General features: G+C 42.8%; 2 protein-coding genes and 1 long non-coding RNA gene across 6 annotated transcripts in view; 1 reads left to right on the top strand and 2 right to left on the bottom strand.

Moving 5' to 3' along the window:
• The window catches only part of TAOK3 (TAO kinase 3), a 181,645-nt gene extending 173,488 nt beyond the window's left edge, over positions 1–8,157 (top strand). For all 4 annotated transcript variants that reach the window (XM_023241471.2, XM_019814602.3, XM_011287798.4 and 1 more), the window contains 2 exons: positions 5,271–5,453; positions 6,756–8,157. In XM_023241471.2, the coding sequence (XP_023097239.1) occupies positions 5,271–5,453; positions 6,756–6,917 (345 nt within the window). In that variant the 3' untranslated portion in view covers positions 6,918–8,157. The remainder of the gene's footprint in view (positions 1–5,270; positions 5,454–6,755) is intronic.
• On the bottom strand, positions 8,104–15,604 carry LOC109493231. Its single transcript, XR_002147343.2, has 2 exons — positions 14,909–15,604; positions 8,104–8,320 (listed from the first exon to the last, which is right to left on the bottom strand). It is a non-coding gene; the product is annotated as an uncharacterized LOC109493231 (long non-coding RNA).
• A 3,783-nt stretch (positions 15,605–19,387) lies between these two features.
• Positions 19,388–24,388, bottom strand: PEBP1 (phosphatidylethanolamine binding protein 1). The gene is made up of 4 exons (XM_003994709.6): positions 24,118–24,388; positions 22,835–22,944; positions 22,049–22,149; positions 19,388–20,389 (listed from the first exon to the last, which is right to left on the bottom strand). Exons 1-4 carry the CDS (start codon positions 24,379–24,381, stop codon positions 20,172–20,174), a joined length of 693 nt encoding a protein of 230 aa, XP_003994758.4. The 5' UTR covers positions 24,382–24,388; the 3' UTR covers positions 19,388–20,171.
• Positions 24,389–25,439: the final 1,051 nt, after the last annotated feature.

The following is a 25,439-nucleotide window of genomic DNA, read 5'->3' as shown; positions in this document are numbered from 1 at the left end:
GGCCTACATGGGCAAAGACCCAAAAGATGGAAAGTGTGCATTTGGGGACTGAAAGAACTTCGGTTTGAATACAAAGTTCAAGGAGGATGGTGGGAGCCCAAACTGGAGAGGTCATAAAGGTCATGGTAACCCAAGGATGGGAGCTTGCCTGTGATTCAGTGAAGTTTTCCCAATGAGATGAGTCTTAAAGAGTAATCGTTTGTCAAACAGGCGGAAAAGGAAAAAGTTATTCCCAGCAGAGGAAACAGTAAATGCAAAGATGCAAAGCCTCAAAGAGGACAGCACGTTTGAAGAACAATGAGTAGTTGTTATGGCAGGAGTATAAAGGGAAGCAGGTGAATAGTTGGGGATCAGACCCTCAAAAGTCAGGAGTTCGGACATCATTCTATTAACAGTGGAGAGCTGCTGAAGGCTATTTTAAGAAGGAAAGTGACAGGATCAGATTTATGGTCCAGAAACATACTGGCAATAATGTGGCAACTGTAGGTCTAAAGAGACGTTAGGAAACCATTGTAACCCAGGAACAAAACTATTGAAAGCCTGAACTGAGAACATGCTCCTGGAGATGGTGAGGAGGCAGAAGGATTTGAGAAATATTTAGAAGTTAGAATAGAGGGAGCTCAGTGACTAATTTGGGAGGTAGGTTTAATAACAGTGGAATGGGTCATGATTTTAGCAAGATAGAAAAATAGAAGGAAGGGTGAGTTTGGATGCTGGGCAGATAATTGAGCAAGTTGTGGACATGTTATCTGAGCTAGATGGGTATCCAGGTAGAGAGGTACAGAGATAGAAATCTATAGTTCAAGAGTGTTAGTAGGCAAAACAAATAACTAGGCATCCGTGTTATGTGAGACGGGGAAGTTGCAGCTGTTGGGAATACCCTGTCCTTCTAGCGACAGGAGATTTTTATTAGGAAGAGGACCAAGGGAAGAGTTGTGGACACCACCATTTGAGAGCAGAGTAGAAGCAGACCAAAGAAGGTGAACAGTCATTGTGGGAGGGGAACTGGAGAGATCATGTCATAGACACCAGAACAGAAGCTTCTAGCTGATCATTTCAAATGTGGCAGAGAGACCAGCCAGACCTAGCAGTGGATTTGTCCAGTGAGTGTCACAGACAATCAGTGGAGGGGTGGGGGTGAAAGACATTATAGTGCGTTGAAGAACGTGATTATAAAGTGAGATAGAAACTTTATAACGAATGAGATTACTTTTCCCAGCTGCTCATCAGTGAAGGACAAGAGAAAGAACTAGTAGCTAGAGGAAGAGACAGTTGAAAGAGGACTTCTGTTATTTGGGAAAGGCTTAAACGTGAGGTTGAGGGTAAGAGTGTATTCATTCATCCATCCATCCATCCATCCGTCCATCCGTCCAGTAAGTGTTTATTGAGTGCCCTACCATGCCCTAGGCATCCTGGGGTACTGCAGTAAGACAGTCATCAATCATGTCTTCTTGGAATTTATGGAGGAGTGAGGAAGCAGGTCGAAAGAGTCCTCTCTGTGTAACGGCAGAGTAAGTGCAATGTGCCAACAATGTAATCAGGAGCATAGGCTCGTCTGGAGAGTCAGAAAAGACCTCACAGATACAATGAGTATTTAAACTGAGGTGTAGGGAGCACATCTAGGCAAAAGGAACTGTATTTGTAAAGACAGGAGCTTCTGAAGAGCTCAGAGTCCATTATGTTTGGAATATAGAGAACGAGTCAAAGACCAAATGAGAGTAAGACTGGAGGGGTAAATAGGGGCCAGATCACACAGGGGCCTGTAAGTTTTCTTAAGGATTTTGTTCTTTATCCTAAAAGCAATGGGAGGCCATAGAATAGCATTAAGGGAAGGGAGACTGGCATCAGATTTGCATTTTTAAACAATCAGTCCAGTGACAGGCAGAGAATGGCCTGGAAGATGGTCAGATGGATCTCAGGGGATGGTGTATATATAGTTGCTGCTTTTACCTGGGCAGGAGCAAGTGGTGGCTAGACCGGAAGGGGGGATGGGATGGAGAAAGTGATGAAATTTGAGAGAGAAGCAGGAGGTGGAAGTGAAAGCATTTAGTAACAGAGTGAACACAGAGAATGAAGTAGATTAAGGATGACTCCCAGTCTCTAGTTTGAACAAAACAGTAGATGGTGGTGCCACTTATCTCTGTGGTAAAGAGGGAAGTTGAGCAGCTTGGGGAAGAGGGAAGGGAATGATCATTAGCTAATGTTAGTCATGCTGAGCTTGAGGGCCTGGGCACCATCCAGGTGAAGATGTCTCTAGCAGACCAGATAAGCTAGTCTGGGCCTCAGGAGAGAAGTCTGAAATAGAGGTGTAGAGGTGGGAGTCATCCGCATATAGATGGTAATGGCAACCTTGGGAATAGACGAGATTCCTTAGGAAGAGAGGTTCGAGGAAGACGTGAGCCCATGTGTAATGGCTGGAAGGGAGGGAGTAGCTGGAAAGGAGAGGAGGGAGGGAAAAACCAAGAAGCTGTGGTATCTCAGAAGACAAGAGAGAGATTTCCAGAAGGAAAAGGCAATCCATGGTATTAAATGCTGCTGGGAGTCAGGTAAGATAAAGACCCCTTGCCATAGAAGTAAGGAGCAGGATGAGAAAGTACAGGGAGAGGTTCAGGGGTAGGAGAGGGGAGAGAGAATTGCTAGGGACATAAAGGCCGATAGGATTTTCGTCTTGTTCATCTTTGTGTTATTAGCATCTGCAACAATTCCTGGTTGGCATACACCAAGTGCTTGATGAATGATTGTTACAGAAGATGGACAGAATGGGCTCCAAGAATATAGGTTCATGGTTGCCCTTGAATAAAAGGAAGGAAATGCCCTTTCTTCTGAGGCAGGGAGGAGATACAAGTAGGCATGATAAATGCTGCTATCCTTTACTGACTCCTTACCATGTGCCAGCCACTATTTTGGATATTTTTAAGTGTTATTTCATTCTTGTGAAACCCCTTTCACCTTTGAAGTAGTTACTGTTTCAACCCCAATTTACCCGCAAGGAAACTGAGGTTTATTGAAGTAAAGCCACTTGCTTAGGGCAAGAGTTGGCAAACTGTTTCTGTAGAGGGGCAGGTAATAAATATTTTAGTCTTTGTGAACCACAGGGTTGCTGTCACAACTACTCAACTCTGCTGTTGTAGTGCAAAAGCAGTCCTGGATGGTACATAAATGAATGAGCGTGTCTGTGTGCCAATAAACCTTATTGACAAAAATAGGCAGCAAGTCAGATTTGGCCCTTGGGCTATAATGTGCCAGCTCCTGGCTTTGGGGCTCACACAGTGGTAGTTAGCTGAGTAGTGATGAAGCTGGGATTTGACCCCATTTCGGGAGGAGTTCGTAAGCCTGGCCGTGTTACGTTATGAAGCTGCCATCACCTCCTTTCATTCACATTAATCCACTTCAGGAAACAGACATGGTATTTACCTACAACTCATTAAAACATTTTAATGAGTTTGATATGTGCAACTTTGGGATGATGAACAGCAGATACTGGAATATCCCCTCTGATTTCCAGGCTGGCACTTTCACAGAGCAGAGCTGGGACGGAATAACATAGTTACGGGCATTAATAATAGAACGCCAGAAAGAAGAGAAGATGGAGACGTTCCAATGGTCTAAACCGCCCATAGGACGAACCTCTCACCCACTGGGCCAGGGCTCATACTAATTAACAGAAACAAGGAGAAAAGAACAGACTTTCATTCCCTTTATTGGTGAGGAAACTCCCATATTGAGAGGGAATTGATACATTTTATTGGGAGCCAGTAAACCCTTTGGCATTTATCTGTAAGGCTGCTCCTGCTGCAGACTGTCGTATCTTGTGTCTCTTCTCCCTTCATTTGGGAAAATAAGAAAAGAGGTTTCCTCTTCAGCGGATTTTAGTGAAAGCTGGGTAGGATTAATTACTAGAAAATACCATGGAGATATGATTGTTGTTTGTTTTATGTTCATGTGATATACTTCTCTAAAGTACTAAAGAAGACACTGTGCAGATAACTTCCTAAAACTATTCTAACAACATACCAAAAGTTTCTTAAGATACTGAAATATATTGCTAATTGTCAAAAATTGCACCAATTAGGGAAGGGAGTGTAAAATGGAGAATAAGTGTCTTGGCGAAGTGGTCTGTGTAGAAACATGTGGATAAATTCAGTGTTGGCAGAACTACCTAATTCAAGGATTCTAATCTCTTAACTTCCCAGCTAAACTGAGGGCCTGATAGATTTAGACAAAACCAAGCCTAAGACAGGAGGATCATCAATCTCAAAACATAGTCCCACTAATAGCCCCAAACCTTCAGTTATGCTCATTGAAAGGTTGGCATTTGTGCTGGCTGACTTGGCCCATTCCCTATACAGGATCAGTAGCGTGGCATAATAATACAAAGTTCAGGAGCTAGAGGGAGCAAGGGGCACTCTATCGGCCTACTTTATAATCTGGCTTTGCCGTTTCAAACCCAAATGTGCTCCTTGAGATCATCATGGCTATCTTCTGTGGGGAAGAGATTTTGAACCTTGGCTGTCTTCTGTGGGGAAGAGTTTTAGATTGGCTGGCCAGCAGGACAACTTGTATGGCCAGGAGTAGGGACCGCCATCACTTGCTAGGATCATAAGTGTACTGTGGGATAGGCCCCAAGTGTAATGGAGATTTGACTCCTTTTTTAGAGCTAAGGATATCTCTATGTATGGTGGTTTGAGAGTTAAAGATACATAAGTATGAAAATGGTTCGTCAAAACCAAAATGATGATAACAGCTACTATTTACTAAGCGCTTGGTATGCATCTAGAACCGTGCCTAGGATGTCGTGTGAATTCCTTCATTTAATGTTCATACCAATCTTAGACAGTAGGAACTATTACTGATATTTTCTTGAGAGGAACAAAACGGGACCCGGAGAGGTAACTTCTCAAGGTAACACACCCGAGCGAATCGTGGAGCTAGACCTCAAGCTCGGGAGTCTACATCCAAAACCCACCGGCTTCATCACTGGGGCACGTAGCCCTCCTGACTCCTGCTACTGTGGTTTTAAGAAAACCAGTTTTTCTTAAGAAAAGAATGTGTTTGTTTTCCTAAGAAAGAATGCTTTAGGAATGTGTTTGCAGAACTTTGTAGCCCATGGGGCAGAACGCACTATTTCTGATTTCTAACTCTGAATGTACCCGGGGCCTCTGGTGTTCTGAGGGGGTCTGTTCCACTCTACACAAGGAGGCGTCTTCCAGCAGGCAGCAGGCACTGTGAGCCAGGGATGAATTACAGCGTGTGTCTTTTGTGCCCCACAGTTGCGGCTCGATGAGGCGCAAGAAGCTGAGTGCCAGGCCTTGAGGCTACAGCTACAGCAGGAGATGGAGCTGCTCAACGCCTACCAGAGCAAGATCAAGATGCAGACAGAGGCACAGCACGAGCGAGAGCTCCAGAAGCTGGAGCAGAGGGTGTCTCTGCGCAGGGCACATCTTGAGCAGAAGGTACGAAAGCACTGACTACTCTGGGTGGCGCACAGCTGCGCGGAGGACGGGCCCTGGCCCAGGGAGCCGCCCTTCGCGGAGCCCGGCCCCTGCACCTAAACCGGGCGCTGTTCACTCATTATCTGCTGTTACACTCCTAGGACCCCTGAGAGGTAGGCCTGATCTCCATCCCACAGGCAGGATACTAAGGCTCCAAATGCTGAAGTTACTCGCCTAAGTCTGACCCCACAGCCTAAGGAAGCTCTTTCTATTACCCTGCCAGGAAACCCTGTGCCTTCACAGCCAGAACAACATGGGTCAGCCGGTAGTTGATAGGACACTTGTGAAAGGCACAATGAGCGGGTAGCATGGCTGCTGAATGGTCCGAGGAAGCCAGATGCGGATTTGTTTTTTTATTTCCAGCTATTTCTAAACCGAAAGAAATCACCAGCAGGGCTCTTTAAAAGAAATTAAAAGGAAGAGAAGCTGATATTGCCCCGCATAATAAATGTTATCAGAAGTGAAATAGTCATTGCTGTAAATATTGCTGAGGAATAGGAAGTAGAAAAGATTTCATAAACCATCTAAAAGCTGTTAAGCATTTATTTGCTTAACCAGTTATCTGTACCTTCTTCTGATACTTCCCTGAGACCAACGGAAGAGACTATTTTCACAGCTCCTGTTCTAGAACTAAATTGCTAATGACCCAGGGGGCGTTTGGCTCTCTATGGGAAAGCAGCACAGTCTAATTGTGCTTGAGTGTCTTTTAGCTTCTCCTGAGCCATCTCCTGCTGAGACAAGACACTGACCCGGATCAGCCAAGCTGCTTGGTCTGCTAGAATGATAGCGCTGGCTCGCCCCAGGCGGGCCCCAAACATTGTTACTCTTGTGAGCAGATTTTGAATATAATGGACTAGATACAAGACGTTTATCCCAGGATTCTCCCAGGATTCTCCCAACCTTCCCCAGTCTAGTTTTTTTTTTAATTTTTTTTTTTCAACGTTTATTTATTTTTGGGACAGAGAGAGACAGAGCATTAAAGGGGGAAGGGGCAGAGAGAGAGGGAGACACAGAATCTGAAACAGGCTCCAGGCTCCGAGCCATCAGCCCAGAGCCCGACGCGGGGCTCGAACTCCCGGACCGCGAGATCGTGACCTGGCTGAAGTCGGACGCGCAACCGACTGCGCCACCCAGGCGCCCCTTCCCCAGTCTAGTTTACGTTTAGTTCCTGGGTGTGCGTTCGTCACACGTGTGCATGTGTGTGGATGTGTGTGTTTGTGAGCGCCTGCCACTAAGAGCGGCTCCTTGCTTGTGCTTTTGCAGATTGAAGAAGAGCTGGCTGCCCTTCAGAAGGAACGCAGCGAGAGAATAAAGTACCTATTGGAAAGGCAAGAGCGAGAGATTGAAACTTTTGACATGGAGAGCCTCAGAATGGGATTTGGGAATTTGGTTACATTAGATTTTCCTAAGGAGGACTATAGATGAGATTAAATTTTTTTGCCATTTACAAAAAAAAAAAGAAAAAAAAAGAAAAAAAAAGAAAACAGAAAAAAATTCAGACCCTGCAAAACCACATTCCCCATTTTAACGGGCGTTGCTCTCACTCTCTCTCTCTCTTACTCTTACTGACATCGTGTCGGACTAGTGCCTGTTTATTCTTACTCCATCAGGGGCCCCTTCCTCCCCCCGTGTCAACTTTCAGTGCTGGCCAAAACCTGGCCATCTCTTCTATTCATAGTACACGTCACAGTATTGATGTGATTCAAAATGTTTCAGTGAAAACTTTGGAGACAGTTTTAACAAAACAATAAACCAACAACAACAAAAAAGTGGGTATATATTGCTTTAAGCAATCACTCATTACCACCAATCTGTGAAAGTAAAGCAAAAAACTAAAAATAAAAATAATAATAATAATAATAATAATAAATGCCAAGGGGGAGAGAGACACAATATCCGCAGCCTTACACCTTAACTAGCTGCTGCATTATTTTATTTTATTTTATTTTTTTGGTATTTATTCATCAGGAATAAAAAAAAAACAAAGTTTTATTAAAGATTGAAAATTTGATACATTTTACAGAAACTAATTGTGATGTACATATCAGTGGTGACATATTATTACTTTTTTGGGGACGGGGGGGTGGGCGGGGTGAAGAGATCTTGTGATTTTTAAGAACCTGCTGGCAAGAGTTTAACTTGTCTTCAGCATATTCTGATTGTATCATAATCATTTTCTGCTGTTGCAGAGGATGTGAATACACTTAAGGAGCTCACAGAATCCCAGTAGCACAAATTGGGCTTTGGCAAATCGTGTATTTTGTGTATAGAAGGAATTTAAGGAGAGGTATTACTTATTTTCATATTGTATTTTAACTGTTTCTCTGATCAAATTTTTTTACTTCCTCCTCCTATTCCTCCCCACCTTCCTCCTTTTCCAATTCAGTATTTGGAGTTCAACACTGTCTCTCAATCAGATCATCTGGATCTTTTTCTTTATTTCCCTTCCCCTCCCTGAGTCCCATAACTTGGTCATAAATATTGCATTATTCACACTTTCAAACTGTGTATTTTCTTACAATAAAAAATGATGAAAAAAAAAAGGCTTTACTTCTTTTGCATGCACTTTAAAAAAAACAAAACAAAACATTTTTCAGGTTCCAAGGAAGAGCATGATAACTGTCAGAGCTTTTAATTATATTTGTAAATAAAAGTGTTCATCACATCGCCTTGCTGTGTTATTGTAGCAGGAAGTTTCCCTTCTAGGTTCACCAGTTTGTAATTCAGAGGGAGACCTGCCCTCCAGAAATCATTCTCCGTAGCCCTGGTTGCTTCTTGAAGAAGAGCCATCCAAGACTTTCAGGTAAAGCTGTATCTTCCAAGTTCTTCTACAGGGATGAAGATAATGTTGCACTGTTTGAAGTGGTCAATTGCTCCTTTTTGCCCTTTAGAAAAAGGCACGTGTGCATGCATGTGCGCGCGCGCGCGCACACACACACACACACACACACACACACACACACACACACACCAATGTGCCAGTCATACTTAGGCACATACACTGCAGAGAAAGAAGCAAGCTATTAAGGAGAGATTATGACCAAACATGTGAAATGATCCCACTGTAATAGTAGATCCCCTCAAATTCTGATTTCATTAGAATAATTTTATGTACATAACAATGAGGTGATAAAATATATAACTTTTTTTGTAATGCTTATTTATTTTTTGAGAAAAAGAGAGAGACATAGGCAGGGAAGGGGCAGAGAGAGGGAGACACAGAATCCAAAGCAGGCTCCAGGCTCTGAGCTGTCAGCACAGAGCCTGACATGGGATTTGAACCTACGGACCATGAGATCTTGACCCGAGCTGAAATCAGATGCTTAACCAGCTGAGCCACCCAGGCGCCCCTAAAATATACAACTTCTAATATACAGTTTTGGGGTCAAGACATTTTCAGGAAAATCTTTTATTTTTATGGTCCTAAGTCCTGGATGTTGAAAATTTATCTTTAGCATGATGACCTGAAGATCATTCTTGTGTCCTACAGAATGTTCAGTCATCATTAACAAATGTGACCAGTCATGTTCACTCTGACAGACTAAAGCAGAGAGATCTACTCAAAAAATTATAGGGGCGCCTGGTTGGCGCAGTCGGTTAAGCGTCCAACTTCAGCCAGGTCACGATCTCGCAGTCCATGAGTTCGAGCCCCGCGTCGGGCTCTGGGCTGATGGCTCAGAGCCTGGAGCCTGTTTCCGATTCTGTGTCTCCCTCTCTCTCTGCCTCTCCCCTGTTCATGCTCTGTCTCTCTCTGTCCCAAAAATAAATAAAAACGTTGAAAAAAATTTAAAAAAAAAATTATAAAATAATTATCAACCATAAAACCTTTGATAATTATCACCCAGTTTCCTAGCAGCTTCGTTCATTGAAGTTTCTATATTAGGCACCTCAGAAAATAACACTGGAAAGGGCTGGAAAGAATACTCATAATTGTCCATGAAAAACAGATAACCTGTATTGCATGCTTCTGCTTACTATTTGATGGGACACTACATTAAGCATTTTACAGATGAGGAAATAAGCTCAGACCAAGGGAAAGTGGTGGCCGTGGAGTATGAACTGAGACCTGTCTGATTCCAGAACCCACACTCCTAAGCATAGGTCACGCTGCCACTCAGAAGGACATATTATATGATTAGTAAGGCAGAAAAACTTCCCATGGTTTGTTTCATGTCCCTCGGGAGTGAAAAAAAAAAAAAAAAAAAAAAAAAACCATCTAGCTAGCCTGTTTAAGGGCTTATTTCCATGAGATTGTAAGTGCTGATCTTTATAAAAGTTCCTCCTCCACAAGTTTGTCGGTGATGTGCCCCAAGGTAGAGTCACCAGAAAGAAGGAATGTGAGTCCCTGCTCCTAACACCTGGAATAGACTGAGTCTTCCACCTCCTAGGACCTACATGAGGAGGCAGTGAGAAGAGACAGGAAGCAGAACGGCAGCAAGAGAACAGGAACAAAAGTGGTGCTAGGGCAGCAGTGGAGAGCCTGTGTCCTGTATTCTTCCAGCATATACTAATCTCCCTGGAAATAAGAAAGTATTGCCGGCTCGTCATATGTATGGTAAGGACTGCTTATGTTTGACTTGCAACTATTCATTCAATGAGTACCTTACAGGTCCGATACAATGCCAGAAAACGTAACGTCATAGCATCAGTGTCTCTTAAAAAGGTAAAGATGCTTGCCCTCCTGGAGTTTACATTAAGGGGTAGGAGGAAAATGATAACACAGTAATTATAATAAATTACCTTACACAGTCATAAGTGCCATAGATAAAGGAAAAGGGGAACGATAAGGGGGTACTAGAAGTGCCAAGATCATATTTTGCTCATTCACTCAAGAAATAGTTATCGAACATCTGTGTGCCTGGAGGGTGTGGCAGTAAACAGGTCCCTACTCTGTAGGAGCTCATGGTTTAAATCTCCACTGAAACAAGTAAGTCAAGGGACTAGGTTAATCAATAGTGGACTAAGACAAGCCATGACAATTCAAGTGGTAGGTACCACCAGGAGTTGGACTGAAACAATTACAGTCATAGGGAATACCAGACAACACTTACCAGTGATGTTGAATTGAGTAAAAAAAAAAAAAATTTTTTTTCTTGAATTTGCCACCATCTGTAATTATGTATCTGTTGAAAAAGCATATTCCAGGGGTGCTTGGGTGGCTCAGTCAGTTAAGGGTCTGACTGTCTTCATTTCAGCTCAGGATCTCACAGTTTGTGAGTTGGAGCCATGCTTTGGGATCTATGCTGACAGTGCAGTACAGAGCCTGCTTGGGAATCTCTCTCCTCCCTCTCTGCTCCTCCCTGGCTTGCTTTCTCTTTCTCTTAAGAATAAATAAACTTTAAAAATCCTTGGAGTTAAAAAAACAAAAACATATTCTGGGGCAAGTGGAAACATGCCCATGTAAGAACACCACATCCCCCTCCAATTTTAATGGAGTAATGTATTTTGTCAAAGGATAAGGTATAAAAAATATATTTTTATTCTAGTTTGGCATAGTTTGGCATAGTCGCATGCAAGTCTTTTCCACTGATTACAACTAAAAACTAGACCAAACACAAAAGAAACTATCTGAGGACCCTAGGGGAAAAAAAAAAAAGCATGTGGATTGTGGAAGAGTCACCTAGACAGAGGAATGAAGGTAAAATAAAATCATCCTCAGATGAAGAAAAATTAAGAGAATTTATTGTCAGCAGGCCTACTCTACCAAGAAATGCTAAAGGAAGTTCCTCATAGTGAAGGAAAATGATACCAGAAGGAAAAACTTGGATCTCTGGGAACGAAGGAAGAATAACAAATGATAAAAATCTAGATAAATAAAAGACTTTTTCCCGTCCTACATTCTTTAAAATATATATATATTTGAAAGCAAAAATTTTAACATCATCTACGGAGGGTTTTGATGTATGTAAATGCAATTCATGTGGCAACTATAACAAAATTTGGGGGTCAAGGACCCATATGGTTGCCATGCTTCTACTTATTACGTGAAGCTTATACTTGTTACAAAATGAAGAATTTTGTATTCTTCTTCTAAGCAGATTATGAAAAATTAGGTATGTATATTGTAATTCCTGGAGTAACTACCAAAAACAAAAAGAAAACCTAAAGAGGCATAACAGTCCAAATTCCAATAGGTAAAATATTCAAATAATCCAAAAGAAGGCAGGAAAGGGAAAACAGAGATATGAAAAGAGGAGCAAACAGAAAACATAACAGGGTCAACCTAAATCCCACCATTAGCAGGAATTACATTAAATATTAGCAGTCTACGGGGTGCCTGGGTGGCTCAGTCGGTTAAGCAGCCATCTCTTGATCTCGGCTCAGGTCATGATCTCACGGTTCATGAGTTTGAGCCTCACATTAGGCTCTGCACTGATGGAGTGGAGCCTGCTTGGGATTCTCTATGTCTCCCTCTCTCTCTGTCTCTCCCCTGCTTGTGTGCTCTCTCTCAAAATAAACTTAAAAATATATATATTAACGGTCTCTAAATAATCCAGTTAAAATTGACAGAGTGAATTTTTAAAAGGACTATATGCTATCTATAAGAGACAAACTAAATATTAAAGACACAGATAAGGTGAAAGTAAATGATTGGGCCCTGGAGTCTTGTTTTTTGGAAGATTTTTGATTACCAATTCGATTTCTTTACTGGTTATGGGTCTGTTCAACTTTTCTTGTTTCAGTTTTGGTAGTTTAAATGTTTCTAGGAATTTGCCCATTTCTTCCAGATTGTCATTTTATTGGCATATAATTGCTCATAATATTCTCTTATTATTGTTTGTATTTCTGCTGTATTGGTTGTGACCTTTCCTCTTTCATTCTTGATTTTATTTATTTGGTTCCTTTCCTTTTTCTTTTTGATCAAACTGGTGAGGGATTTATCAGTTTTGTTAATTCTTTCAAAGAACAAGCTCCTGGTTTCATTGATCTGTTCTACTGGTTTTTTGTTGTTGTTGTTTGGTTGGTTGGTTTCGATTTCTGCTCTACTTTCTGCCTTTATGCTGGCTTTGTGTTTTATTTGCTGTTATTTTTCCAGTTCTTTAAGGTGTAAGGTTAGGTTGTGTATCTGAGACCTTTCTTCCTTCTTTAGGAAGGCCTGGATTGCTATATACTTCTCTCTTATGACCGCCTTTGCTGTGTCCTAGAGGCGTCGGGCTGTGGTGTTATCATTTTCATGGACTTCCATGTACTTTTTAATTTCCTCTAAAAACTGAGAGCTTTCCCCCTAAGCTCAAGAACATGACAGGGATGTTCACTCTCACCAGTTATTCAACATAGTCTTAGCCTCCAGTCAGACAACACAAAGGAATAAAAGGCATCCAAATTGGCAAGGAGGAAGTCAGACTTTCACTCTTTGCAGGTGACATGATACTCTATATGGAAAACCCAAAAGATTCCACCAAAAAACTGCTAGAACTGATCCATGATTTCAACAAAGTCGCAGGATATAAAATCAATGCACAGAAATCAGTTGCATTCCTATATACCAATAATGAAGCCACAGAAAGAGAAATCAAGGAATCAATCCCATTTACAATTGCACCAAAAACCATAAAATACCTAGGAATAAACCTAACCAAAGAGATGAAAAATCTGTACACTGAAAGCCATAGAAAGCTTATGAAATAAATTGAAGAAGACACAAAAAAATAGAAAAAGATTCTCTGCTCCTGGACAGGAAGAACAAATATTGTTAAAATTACCCAAAGCAATCTACATATTCAATGCAATCCCTATCAAAATAACACCAGCATTCCTCACAGAGCTAGAACAAACAACCCTAAAATTTGTATGGAACCAGAAAAGACCCCAAATAGTTAAAGCAATCCTGAAAAAGAAAAACAAAGCTAGAGGCATCACAATCCCGGACTTCAAGATGTATTACAAAGCTGTAATCATCAAGACAGTATGGTACTGGCACAAGAACAGACACTCAGATCAATGGAACAGAATAGAGAACTCAGAAATGGACCCACAAACATATGGCCAACTAATCTTTGACAAAGCAGGAAAGAATATCCAATGGAATAAAGACCGTCTCTTCAGCAAGTGGTGCTGGGAAAACTGGACATTGGCATGCAGAAGAATGAACCTGGACCACTTCCTTACACCATACACAAAAATAAACTCAAAATGGATGAAAGACCTAAATGTAAGACAGGAGGCCATCAAAATCCTAGGGGAGAAAGCAGGCAAAAACCTCTTTGACCTCGGCCACAGCAATTTCTTACTCAGCACATCTCCGGAGGAAAGGGAAACAAAAGCAAAAATGAACTATTGGGACCTCATCAAAACAAAAATCTTCTGCACAGCGAAGGAAACAATCAGTGAAACTAAAAGGCAACGGATGGAATGGGACAAGATATTTGCAATTGACATATCAGATAAAGGGTTAGTATCCAAAATCTATAGAGAACTTATGAAACTCAACACCCAAAAAACAAATAATCTAGTGAAGAAATGGGCAAAAGACATGAATAGACACTTCTCCAAAGAAGACATCCAGATGGCTGACAGACACATTAAAAAATGCTCAACATCAGTCATCATCAGGGAAATACAAGTAAAACCACATGAGATACCACCTCACACCTGTCAGAATGGCTAACATTAACAATTCAGGCAATGACAGATGTTGGTGAGGATGCAGAGAAAGAGGATCTCTTTTGCATTGTTGGTGGGAATGCAAACTGGTGCAGCCACTCTGGAAACAGTATGGAGGTTCCTCAAAAAATTAAAAATAGACCTACCCTATGACCCAGCAGTAGCACTGCTAGGAATTTACCCAAGGGATACAGGAGTACTGATGCCTAGGGGCACTTGTACCCCAATGTTTATAGTAGCACTCTCAACAATAGCCAAATTATGGAAAGAGCCTAAATGTCCATCAACTGATGAATGGATAAAGAAATTATGGTTTATATACACAATGGAGTACTACGTGACAATGAGAAAGAATGAAATATGGCCCTTTGTAGCAACGTGGATGGAACTGGAGAGTGTGATGCTAAGTGAAATAAGCCATACAGAGAAAGACAGATACCATATGTTTTCACTCTTATGTGGATCCTGAGAAACTTAACAGAAACCCATGGGGGAAGGGAAGGAAAAAAAAAAAAAAAAAAGAGGTTAGAGTGGGAGAGAGAGCCAAAGCATAAGAGACTCTTAAAAACTGAGAACAAACTGAGGGTTGATGGGGGGTGGGAGGGAGGAGAGGGTGAGTGATGGGTATTGAAGAGGGAATCTTTTGGGATGAGCACTGGGTGTTATATGGAAACCAATTTGACAATAAATTTCATATATTAAATAAAAAATAAATAAATGAAATAGAGGATAAACAACAAAGAAACCATCCAAGCCAAAAGCTTATTCTTTGAAAAGAGCAACCAAATTGACAAATTCCTGGCTAGACTTACCAAGAAAAAACAAATTGCCAGTATCAGGGGTGAATAGGGGAGTTATCATCACAGATCCTACAGATATGAAAAGGATAATGAGAGAAAACTATGAATAACTTCATAGCAACAAATTTGACAACCTGAATGAAATACACTTATTTCTTAAAAAACCAACTTAACCAAAATTGACACAAGTAGAAATAGAAACTTAATAGCCCTATATCTTTAAATTTTTTGAATTTGTCATAAAAAGTTTCTCCAAGAAAAAACTTCAATTCCAGACAGTTTCACTAGTGAATTCTATCAACATTCAAGGAAGAAGTAACACAAACCTTACACAATTTTTTTCAAGACATAAAGAAGACAGGATCACTACCCAACTTGTTGTGTGTATATGTAATATCAAAACCTGACAAAGAAGGGGAGAGGGACAGACAAAATAGGTGAAGGGGATTAAAAGGTACAAACTTCCAGTTATAAGTAAGTCATGGAGATGAAAAATACAGCATAGGAAACACAACAGATGGTGACTACACTTGTGGTAAGCACTGAGTAATGTATAGAATTGTAGAATCATGTACACCTAAACCTAATATGACATTGTATATCAACTATACTTCAATAATAAAAAATATGGAAAGACTTTATTTAAAAAAAAGCAAAATATAAATGAATGTACCTTATAAATATGGATATAAGATTGCTTAATAAAATATTAGCAGATGGAAACTAGCAATATTTTAATTTTTTTAAAATTTTTTTTTAACATTTATTTATTTTTGAGACAGAGAGAGACAGAGCATGAATGGGGGAGGGTCAGAGAGAGAGGGAGACACAGAATCTGAAACAGGCTCCAGGCTCTGAGCAGTCAGCACAGAGCCCGACACGGGGCTCAAACTCACGGACCGCGAGATCATGACCTGAGCTGAAGTCGGACGCTTAACCGACTGAGCCACCCAGGCGCCCCGGAAACTAGCAATATTTTAAGAGATTTGTATTACAGGACGCCTGGGTTGCTCAGTCAGTTGAGATTCTGACTCTTGGTTTCGGCTCAGGTCATGATCTCATGGTTCATGGATTTGAACCCTGCGTAGGGCTCTGTGCTGACAGTGCAGAGCCTGCTTTGTATTCTCTCCCCCTCTCTCTGTCCCTCCCCCACTCACGTACTCTCTCTTCCTCTCTCTCTCAAAAATAAACATTAAAAAAAAAAGGTTGGTAGTACACAATGAACAAGAAAGGTTTATCTCATAAATACAAAGTTGATTTAACACTTGAAAATCAATGTAATCACTATATTAACAAAATAAGTGGGAAATTCATGAAATCATTTCAGTAGAAGCAGAAAAAGCATTTGGAAAAAGTTCTACATCCATTCATTAAAAAGATAAAAACCAAGAACTCCTAGCAAATTAAGAATAGCAGGAGGGGCGCCTGGGTGGCTCAGTCAGTTGAGTTTCCGACTTCAGCTCAGGTCATGATCACTGGTCCATGATTTAGAGCCCCACATCAGGCTCTGTGCTGACAGCTCAGAGCCTGGAGTCTGCTTCAGAATCTGTGTCTCCCTCTCTCTCTGCCCCTCCCCCACTCATGCTCTATCTCTCTCTGTCTCTTTCAAAATAAATAAATATTAAAAACAGACTGAGGGAGGCTATCCCCCTATTTCTAGGGTTATAATATCTTTTCCTATGTATTCTTTTCATGTGATCTTCTTGCGCATACACTTGACCTTCTTTGGTTGGGTTGTTGACCTTTTTCTGAATCATTTTTGAGTCTATACCTGTCCTAGACCAGGAAACTAACATACTACCATAATTCCTCATTGATTTTTCAGTCTCTATGAGTGAGAAAGTACTGTGGTTAGCAGAGAAGTCTCAAAGAAAACAGGAGTTTAGAGAGAAAAGAGTAAATTATTAAAACAAAATTTTTTAAACACTTATTTATTTTTGAGAGACTGAAAGAGACAGAGCATGAGCAGGGGAGGGGTCCAGAGAGAGGAAGACACAGAATGTGAAGCAGGCTCCAGGTTCCAAGCTGTCAGCTCAGAGTCTGACATGGGGCTTGAACCCTCAAACCGTGAAATAATGACCTGATCCGAAGTCAGACGCTTAACAGACTGAGCCACCCAGGCTCCCCTCATCTTAAATACAATACACATAAATACCAAATTATTAAAATGTTTAAAGTTTGAGAAAATCAGTTAAGGGCACGGGGAGAAAAAGGTACTTTCATATACCATTGACGTTGAGTATAAGCATGACATTTTTGGAGGGTGGTTTGTCAGGATCAGGACTAAAAATGTATATACCCTTTGACCTATTTATATGGTAGAAATTTACTAAATTACTTGCAAAAGCATTTATACATCTAGAAAAATGTGGACACACCGTTTATAATAGCAAACTACCAGAAATAATCTAATCACAGTAGGGGAACTAGACTGGTTCTTTACAGAACTCCCATAACAATAGAATATTTGTTCAAAATATAGATGTGAATTGTAGGCACCTTTTAACTAAAGATATACTGCACAGGGGTGCATTAGTTGGGGAAGAAACAGTGCCTAACAATGTATGCTAACATGGGTAGAAAGACCCTAATTTTTAAAGAGGAGATATGTAGATATATGGCTGACCTGGAGATTTAGGTTTCTGAAAAAAGCACAAACTGCTAACTGCTCCTGAAGAACCAGGAAGGTGGAAGGCACTTCTTCCCACGCTGTGTTCCTCGTCTAACCATGGGTGTGCGTTATTTTGCATATTTATTTTTAAGGTCAACAGGATAGTTGTTTTCTTTATAGGACTTTTTGTTTTGCAAATTATTTATTTATATATTTTTTAATTTTTTAAACGTTTATTTTTGAGAGAGAGAGAGTTTGCGAGCATGAGTGGGGGAGGGGCAGAGAGAGGGAGACACAAATCTGAAGCAGGCTCCAGGTTCTGAGCCATCAGCACAGAGACCAACCCAGGGCTCAAACCAATGAACCCTAAGATTATGACCTGAGCCTAAGTTGGATGCTTAACTGACTGAGCCACCCAGGTGCCCCTTATTTATATATTTTTAAAAGCTTATTTATTTTGAGAGAGGGGGGTTGTGGAAGGACAGAGAGAGAGGGAGATTGAGAATCTCAAGCAGGCTCCACACTATCAAGCACAGAGACTGCTGCGGGGCTCGAACCTACGAACCGTGAGATCATGACCTGAGCCGAAACCAAGAGTTGGACACTTAATCAACTGAGCCACCTAGGTGCCCGTTTTGCAATTTAAAAATTGAATTTTAAAACCCTGAAGTTAGAAAATAATTACCTTCTTCCTTCCCCCACCCCTCCAGAGAGGACACAAAGCAGCATTTCCAAGTTTTTTCAGAGAAGGAATTGCAGCAAAAGGTGGGGGAAAGACCCAGCCTCGCTTAGCACATGACAGGCCCAATCACGACCCCTTCTCCATCACAGACCAGGTCAGTGATGTGGACCTTCAAATATCTCCTTTCCTTTCTTTTTGGTACATTAAGTGGTGTCCAAGTACAGGTGACCCTTGAACAAATGGGTTTCAAAACTGCGTGGGTCCACTTACATGTGGACTTTTTTCAAGACGGTATGGTACCATAAATCTATTTTCTCTTCCTTATAATTTTCTTAAGGACATTCTTTTCTCTAGCTTCGTTCATTGTAATAATATGGTATATAGTGCATAGAAGATACAAAATGTGTTAAGCAATTATTTGTTAATTGGTAAGGCTTCCAGTCAACAGCGGACTATTAGTAGTTAAGGTTATGGAGACTGAAAAGTTATACACAGATTTTTAACCACGGGGTGGGGCGGGGTGCCACAAACCCTGAATTGTTCAAGGGTCAACTGTAACCTCCCCCCAACCCACCCTCCCACCTTTTGGGTACAGATTCCGTATGGATCACAAGTCAGAACAGTGAGAGGTGTAGCCTATTTTTTGGTCATTGTTCCTGTGCCCAACAGTACCAAGGGAGAAGGTGTGCCACTGGTTTCACTCAGGTGGAGAGAAGTCCTTTTGAAAAACAAAGGTACTTTTTGGGCAAGAGTTGGCCTAAAGCTTTGTGATTTATTTTTTTTTAAACCCTCAAGTTGGAATGGTTACTTTTTTTTTTTTTAATGTTTATTTATTTTTGAGAGGAAGAGACAGTGTGAGCAGGGGAGGGGCAGAGAGAGGGGGGAGACACAGAATCCGAAGCAGGCTCCAGGCTCTGAGCTGTCAGCACAGAGCCTGATGTGGGGCTCGAACTCACAAACCGTGAGATCATGACCTGAGCCAAAGTTCGACACTTAACCAACTGAGCTACCCAGGAGCCCATGCCCATGGAATGGTTACTTCTGCTGTAGTCTGATGGCACATATACAGCGTGGATTCTCTGTATGGTCCCTGAATCAAGTCCCGGTCATCAATGCTGGTCAGGGAAAGGGGCTGTCTCTTGACTTCCCACATTTATGAAACCCCATACCCAGAAGGGCAAAATATCTAGAGACCTGATTCATCCACACAATGTTTTTACTTTTATTCAACTATAAGCAAACAGCATAATTAACACAATAGTCCGCAACCCCAGATCGGCTTTTCTTACACAGACGAAGAGTGACCAGTTCAACAGGTAGACAACTTAGGGATTTTTGACAAACTCACTCAGCCCTGTAGTTCATCTAAATGGCAGTGCCTTAACCGCAAAGCAACTCTGCCTATTGCTTTTTCCAATACTGCTATTTCAAGGAGGCAGAGCAGGACACTTACTCCTAGTAAATAGTCTGAGATGTTGGGGGTTAGTGGACACACCAGCCTCTGGCTTTCTTGGTGAGAGACATGGCCATGGAAACATGACCCAGAAGTGCCATCATGCACAATTCCAGACTCAGCTCACAAAGGCAGAGGCAACGAATCTTTTTCTTTTTTTTTTTTAAACCTCCCTTCAAGAGTCTTTGATGCTCTGCTCTATTGCTAGAAGACCTGGTCTTTTTACCTGAATTTTTTCTTTCTTAAATTCTGGGTTGCTACTCTCATATTAACAATGTGATGACCCCATCCTGGTACCAATATATCCCTCACAAAGGAGTTCAAATTTGATCAAAACATAAACTGGGATGTGACTCTCTGAAATTATAAAAGGACAGGCAGAAGGAAAAGTCACTCTAAACCACTATCTGATTGCTCAGGCCTCACCTGTGAGGATGGGACACGGGAAAGCAGAGAAATCTACATGCAACACTGAACTTGAGAACACTGCTCCAGACCTCCAGGATGCTTTCTGTCTCCTAGCATTTCCCTACTTCCCAGACAGCTGCTCATAGAGTTTGGGCACATAGTCATCCCATTCAGCTTGGTAACATGTACCGGCCACCGGGGGCCCAAGCTCGTACTTTTTGCGGAAAGATGCCACTTTGAATTTGCCACGGTGGTCTCCAGATCGGTTGCTGAGAATGGGCTCGTCACACTTCAGCGGCCCGTTCTGCTCGTAAACCAGCCAGACGTAGCGGTGAAGGCCTGGAGGGAACATGCATACACAGCTAGGCATCAAGGATGGAGAGGTCACCCATGTTCATGTTCAACGTGCCAACTGGGAGGGACCCAGCCACCCCACTGACAAGAGGGACACTGAGGACCCGCAGAGGTAGGAGTCAGGACACTCACCTGCTGAAAACCCACTGCAATTGGCATGAAGTCCACAGCTGGCAGCAGGGCCTGGGCCTGGCCCTTGCTCACCCCTCCTACCACCTCTGCCCCCCACTCATCTCATTCTGGGCTCCCAGCCCATATCCACTGGGACCCGATTGCAAGTCATCTTCCACCACCCCCATCTGAACACCCACTTCACTTCTGCCGTAGTAACACTCCTCTAAGAGTCTTACTTTTCAGTTTAGTCTCCTCACTAGAAAAGAGCTCCATAAAGCTATGCTGTTTGTCTAGTTGACCGTCTTCACCGCAGGACCTACCCTAGTGCCTGGTAAAACTCACTGCAACCAACTAAGTAGCAAAGATGCTGAAAAACAACTAGTGTTCAAAGGTGCTTACAGGGTCACCTTCATCTGTCAATATTCATGGACTAAAACAACTATGGTCTGGGCATTTTTTGCTATGCATATTGTACTTTACTAAAGGAATATTTTTTAAAAAGCAAAAGGGGGAAAAAAAAGTCAGTCACTGAAGCTTTTTTTGCTAATGAGAACACAGCTCCTACTCGAGAGAATTGCTTTATTCTCCTGTGTGTACTTCCCATAATTAAACTGCCTAATTATATAACTGCCCTAGAGAACTTAATCGATCCCTGGAAAAGATGTACCTTTACTTTCCTCTTATGAATACATGAGAGGGCCTGAAGCCATCTGAAGCTTCAGGGTCTACAGATAAAGCATGAGCCTATGGCCAACTGTTCTTGTCGGGAACCTTCCTGTACCTCTTCAGACTAACACGGCTGGACAGTGTTTCCAACCACCTGACTTCCTTATTCCAGCAAATGAAAGCACCCTGTAACGCACAACAGGTGTAACATCTGACGTGGGGAAGTTTCAGTATAGTATTCTCCCTCTCTTTGTAACACAGCACATGCAATCTGTAATATAACACCACACAACATGTGTGCGTATCTTTAGTATACGTCTTGCTTCCAAGTCTTTTCAAGAGGATACCACCCTACACTTGCAACAGAAAGGAGCTATAAAGAGATAAAGAAGCCAGTTCTTTATAACAAATTTGGAAACTATGGTAACTTCTGAGGTCTTCCATGGGAACCAGCGAAGGCTGAATGTAGAACTCAGATGGGTTAACTGTGTTCCATCCACGTGCAGCAGCATGGCACTGCCACCCCCACCGCCCACCCCCGGGAACTGTTCCAAGCTTTCTGCAACACTGCTTCCTCGGAATGCTCTCACCGACTTCCCTGCATATGATGGCCTAGTGGCTGAGAGGCAATCATTAACAGAGGTGCCATCTGACCAGAACCCAAGGTTCTAGCCACCTGACGTCACTGCAGGTCTCAATGTCTCTGGCAGGCAACTGCCTTGGAGGTTGAACTGCACTGCCTGAAAGCCCCACTAGGCTAAGGGATCTCTGAGAACCAAAGTAAAACTTGCAGCCCTTTGGGCCACTCCTAATGTGCACCCACTACCCCCGCCTGCCTCACCCCCCAAAGCAGCTTTTACTGACCTGTGCCCTTGGGAGGCCCAGAGCCGACGTAATCAGAGAGGACTGTGCCACTGCTGATGTCGTTGCCCTTCATGTTGACCACCAGAAAATGGTGCCATTCCCTATAATGAGGAACACAGGACAGTCAACACACAGGAAATTAGTACACACTCACTGCACAGTCAGCAAGTGTGCACGAAGCACAGGCTCTGGGCCAGGATGCAGCGATGACACAGACAGACAGTCCTGCTTTCTTGGCCAGCACAAACCTCACCACTCTGCACAAGAGAGGGCCCAATACCTCCCTCTGAGATTTTCTAGGCAGTATCTGCAAACACTTTCGGGAAAGGGCCAGACAGTAAATGTTTTAGGCTTTGCCGTTCATACCGTCTCTGTCACTATCCAATTCTGTGGCGATAGTGTGAAAGCTGCCATTAACAAGACATAAATAAGTCATCGTGGCCGTGTCCCAACAAAACTTAATACATGAACACTGAAATTTGAATTTCTTGTAGCTTTCACATGTTACAAAGCATTATTCTTTCAATTTCAATCACTTAAAAATGTAAAAACCATTCTTGGCTCATGGGGCTCCACAAAAATAGGTATGAGACAGATGTGGCTCTGGGCTACAGTTTCTAGACTGCTGCACTAGGGACTGAGAGGTAGGAAATGCACACTCTGGCTTAAGCATGGGTGTGGACATCCCAAACTGGGTCTATTCTCCTGGCACAGCATGCCAGAAAGCACTAGGTCATATTTGGATGACCTGGGGTTCCTGGTGTTCCCCGTCTTTCCCCAACTTGCCTGTATTTGGGGTCCTTCCTGCTGGGAGCATCTGGGTCTGTCATGACCAAGGTGTAGAGTTTACCTGGATCAAGGCCATCCCATGCAATACTGGTGGGCCGGTTTTTAACCTGTAGGAAGGAAGCAGTGTGGAGTTAAAAAGTCAGAAATGCAGAAGCCAACACTCTTTGATTTCAGGTTCCTCAAAGGTAACACACAGTAGATTATTAATAAAAGCTAAAGTTTATTGACTCTGCTGAGAGCCAGGAGCTTACTAATATACATTATTTATTTTAGTCCCAACCACACTACAGGGCTGTTACCCTAGCATGTTATTAACAGAAAGAGGTGGGGTCCGAATTTAAACCCTGCCGCTGACTGAGTCCTCTAAACTGCAACCTCACACGGTCTGGAATGACAGGTCCTCTAGATTTTGTGACCAGGAGCTTAGCTGGGGCTTGCTAAAGTGCAATCTGAATTAACTGGACACTTAAAAATGCACAGAAAATGAGAAAGTCCAGGTGGCCCAACTGCATAGTGAGCCTGGGAAAACGTGGGCTGCAGAGAGGCACTTTATTTAAAACAATAAGCTCTGTAAACATCCAACACAGTACACTGTCAGAACAGTTTATTCACACCATTGCCCCGGAGCTTCATGACCGATAACTAGCAAGTGTCTGGCACTCCTTTCTCCGCTTGCAGCAGCCAGGGCCTGGTCTGGTCTCAGGCCCAGGCGTTGGAGGCCAAACGGTAGAACACTGCAGGCTGTTGCCCTCGAGCATTCCAGCTGCAGAACGAACTTAGAACTTACCTTCGGGTGGCTTCTTGCTCTTGCCCGCTAAGACAAACGGAGGAATCTGGGGGCGATACTGGTCACCCGTTACATAACGCGTCACATGGCCTCGGGTGGGGCCTCTGCCACCCAAACTGTGGCCTAAAATTCTGGGACCCGAGGGGAGGCTCTGGGGCAGCCGGGGCGACCTTGGCCATCACTTCCCAGGCACCGCCCCCTCCCCGCCCCTGCCCCCAAGGCCCAAGCAGTTTCTGGGCCTAGGCCCCGGCCAACGCCACGAAGTAAGTCCCTGCAAAGCAGATCACTTTCTCCTGCAGGCGGAGCTCCGCCCGCCACGTGCTGCGGTCCTGGTGCCCGCAGGTGCCTGCAGGCCTGCAGCGTGGGCACCGCGAACCCCTTCCCTCTGAGGAGCCGGCACACAGAGGCCGGAACATCCTTCCCATCTCCGCCGGGTCCCCTCCCCGGAGGCCTCCAGGCCTGGAGCAGAGACACGCCCGCCGCCCTCGGGTACCTGGGTGGGCGTCAGCACTTTGCCCAGCTCGTCGACCTCCGCCCCCGTGTATTTGACCTGCAGCGGATGCTGCGGCCGCTCGTCCACTTCCTGCAGGCTCAAAGGCCCGGACCACTTGCTGAGGTCAACCGGCATCGCTGAGCCGAGGTGGGCAGACGGCGGAGAAGAGACGCGGGAGGTAAGGGCACAGGCCTGCAACAGCAACTCCCAGCAGTCGGCGAGCTGGCGGGAGGAGGTGCGGGACCAGCAGCCGTGGAGACGCATGCGCCGGAGCCACAGCCTTGCCCTTCCCCTATCCTCCAATCACAGGCGAGGCCCGGCCTACTCTGCACTCTAATTGGTCAAAGCCGGTAGCACGGGGCGTCTCGCGGTCCCAGATCAATGCAGTAGGTTTTGCCTTTCTTTTTGCACTGAGGGTAGTTGCTAACCCGCTGCAGTAGCAGATTTCCAAGTTGCTGTGCCTCAATTTGCAAGACTGTTGTATCAAGAAATGCAATTAAACTAGCTTATATATATATATATATATATATATATATATATATATATATATATATATATTTATATATATATATTTTTATATATTTATATTTATGTGTGTGTATATATATATTTATTTATATGTGTGTATATATATATTTATTTATACATGTGTGTATATATATATATACATATATATGTATATGTATATATATATATTTTTTTACCATTTTGCATGATTCTTGCTCTATTTTTTAAATGCAGAAATGATAAGGCCTTGCTTCTTTTCCCACTTCTTACAGCAAACCTGGTTGCCCTCACCGCCCTGTACTTTTTGCGCATGCTCACGTTTTGGTGACTGCCAAGTGAGAGGGCCTGAGATCGAACTAATGTGCATTTTTCTAAACGGACAGATATATTTGCACATGTATTTGATTCCCCTGTACCCACTTGGTGCAAACAAGATTCCTGGGAAGTGGTTTTCTTTTTTAACTTATTAAACCATAATGATTCCTGTGTTGCTGACAATGGGCTCTGCCTCTGCCAGAACTGCTTTCATGGTGGCCACCAAATGCTTTCTTTTTACTAAATATAATGGGCACTATTTAACAGTCCTTAACCAATTTGACCTTAGGACAGTTTTTGACATTGATTACCACCTCTCTCCTCGCCCCCAGGTAATTAAAAATTGTCTGTTGTTTTCTTAGTGGTAAGAATACAAGTTCATTGTAGAAAATTCGGAGGAAAAAAAAACTAATGAATTAAATTAAAATCATTTCTATTACACTACATGGATATAAACATCAGTTAACAATAATTTCGTTCTGTTTATTCATTAATATAAA

Source organism: Felis catus, chromosome D3 (genome assembly GCF_018350175.1).
Source record: "Felis catus isolate Fca126 chromosome D3, F.catus_Fca126_mat1.0, whole genome shotgun sequence".
NCBI lineage: Eukaryota > Metazoa > Chordata > Mammalia > Carnivora > Felidae > Felis > Felis catus.
This window is presented reverse-complemented; position numbering and strand designations above follow the sequence as displayed.

Excerpts from the sequence above, each read along its gene's own strand:
- PEBP1 (XM_003994709.6), bottom strand. The coding sequence starts at position 24,381 with ATGCGTCTCCACGGCTGCTGGTCCCGCACCTCCTCCCGCCAGCTCGCC. Across the intron at positions 22,945-24,117 it reads AAGTGCTGACGCCCACCCAG|GTTAAAAACCGGCCCACCAG; the intron begins GTACCCGAGGGC and ends TCCTTCCTACAG. Across the intron at positions 22,150-22,834 it reads AGGAAGGACCCCAAATACAG|GGAATGGCACCATTTTCTGG; the intron begins GCAAGTTGGGGA and ends TCCTCATTATAG.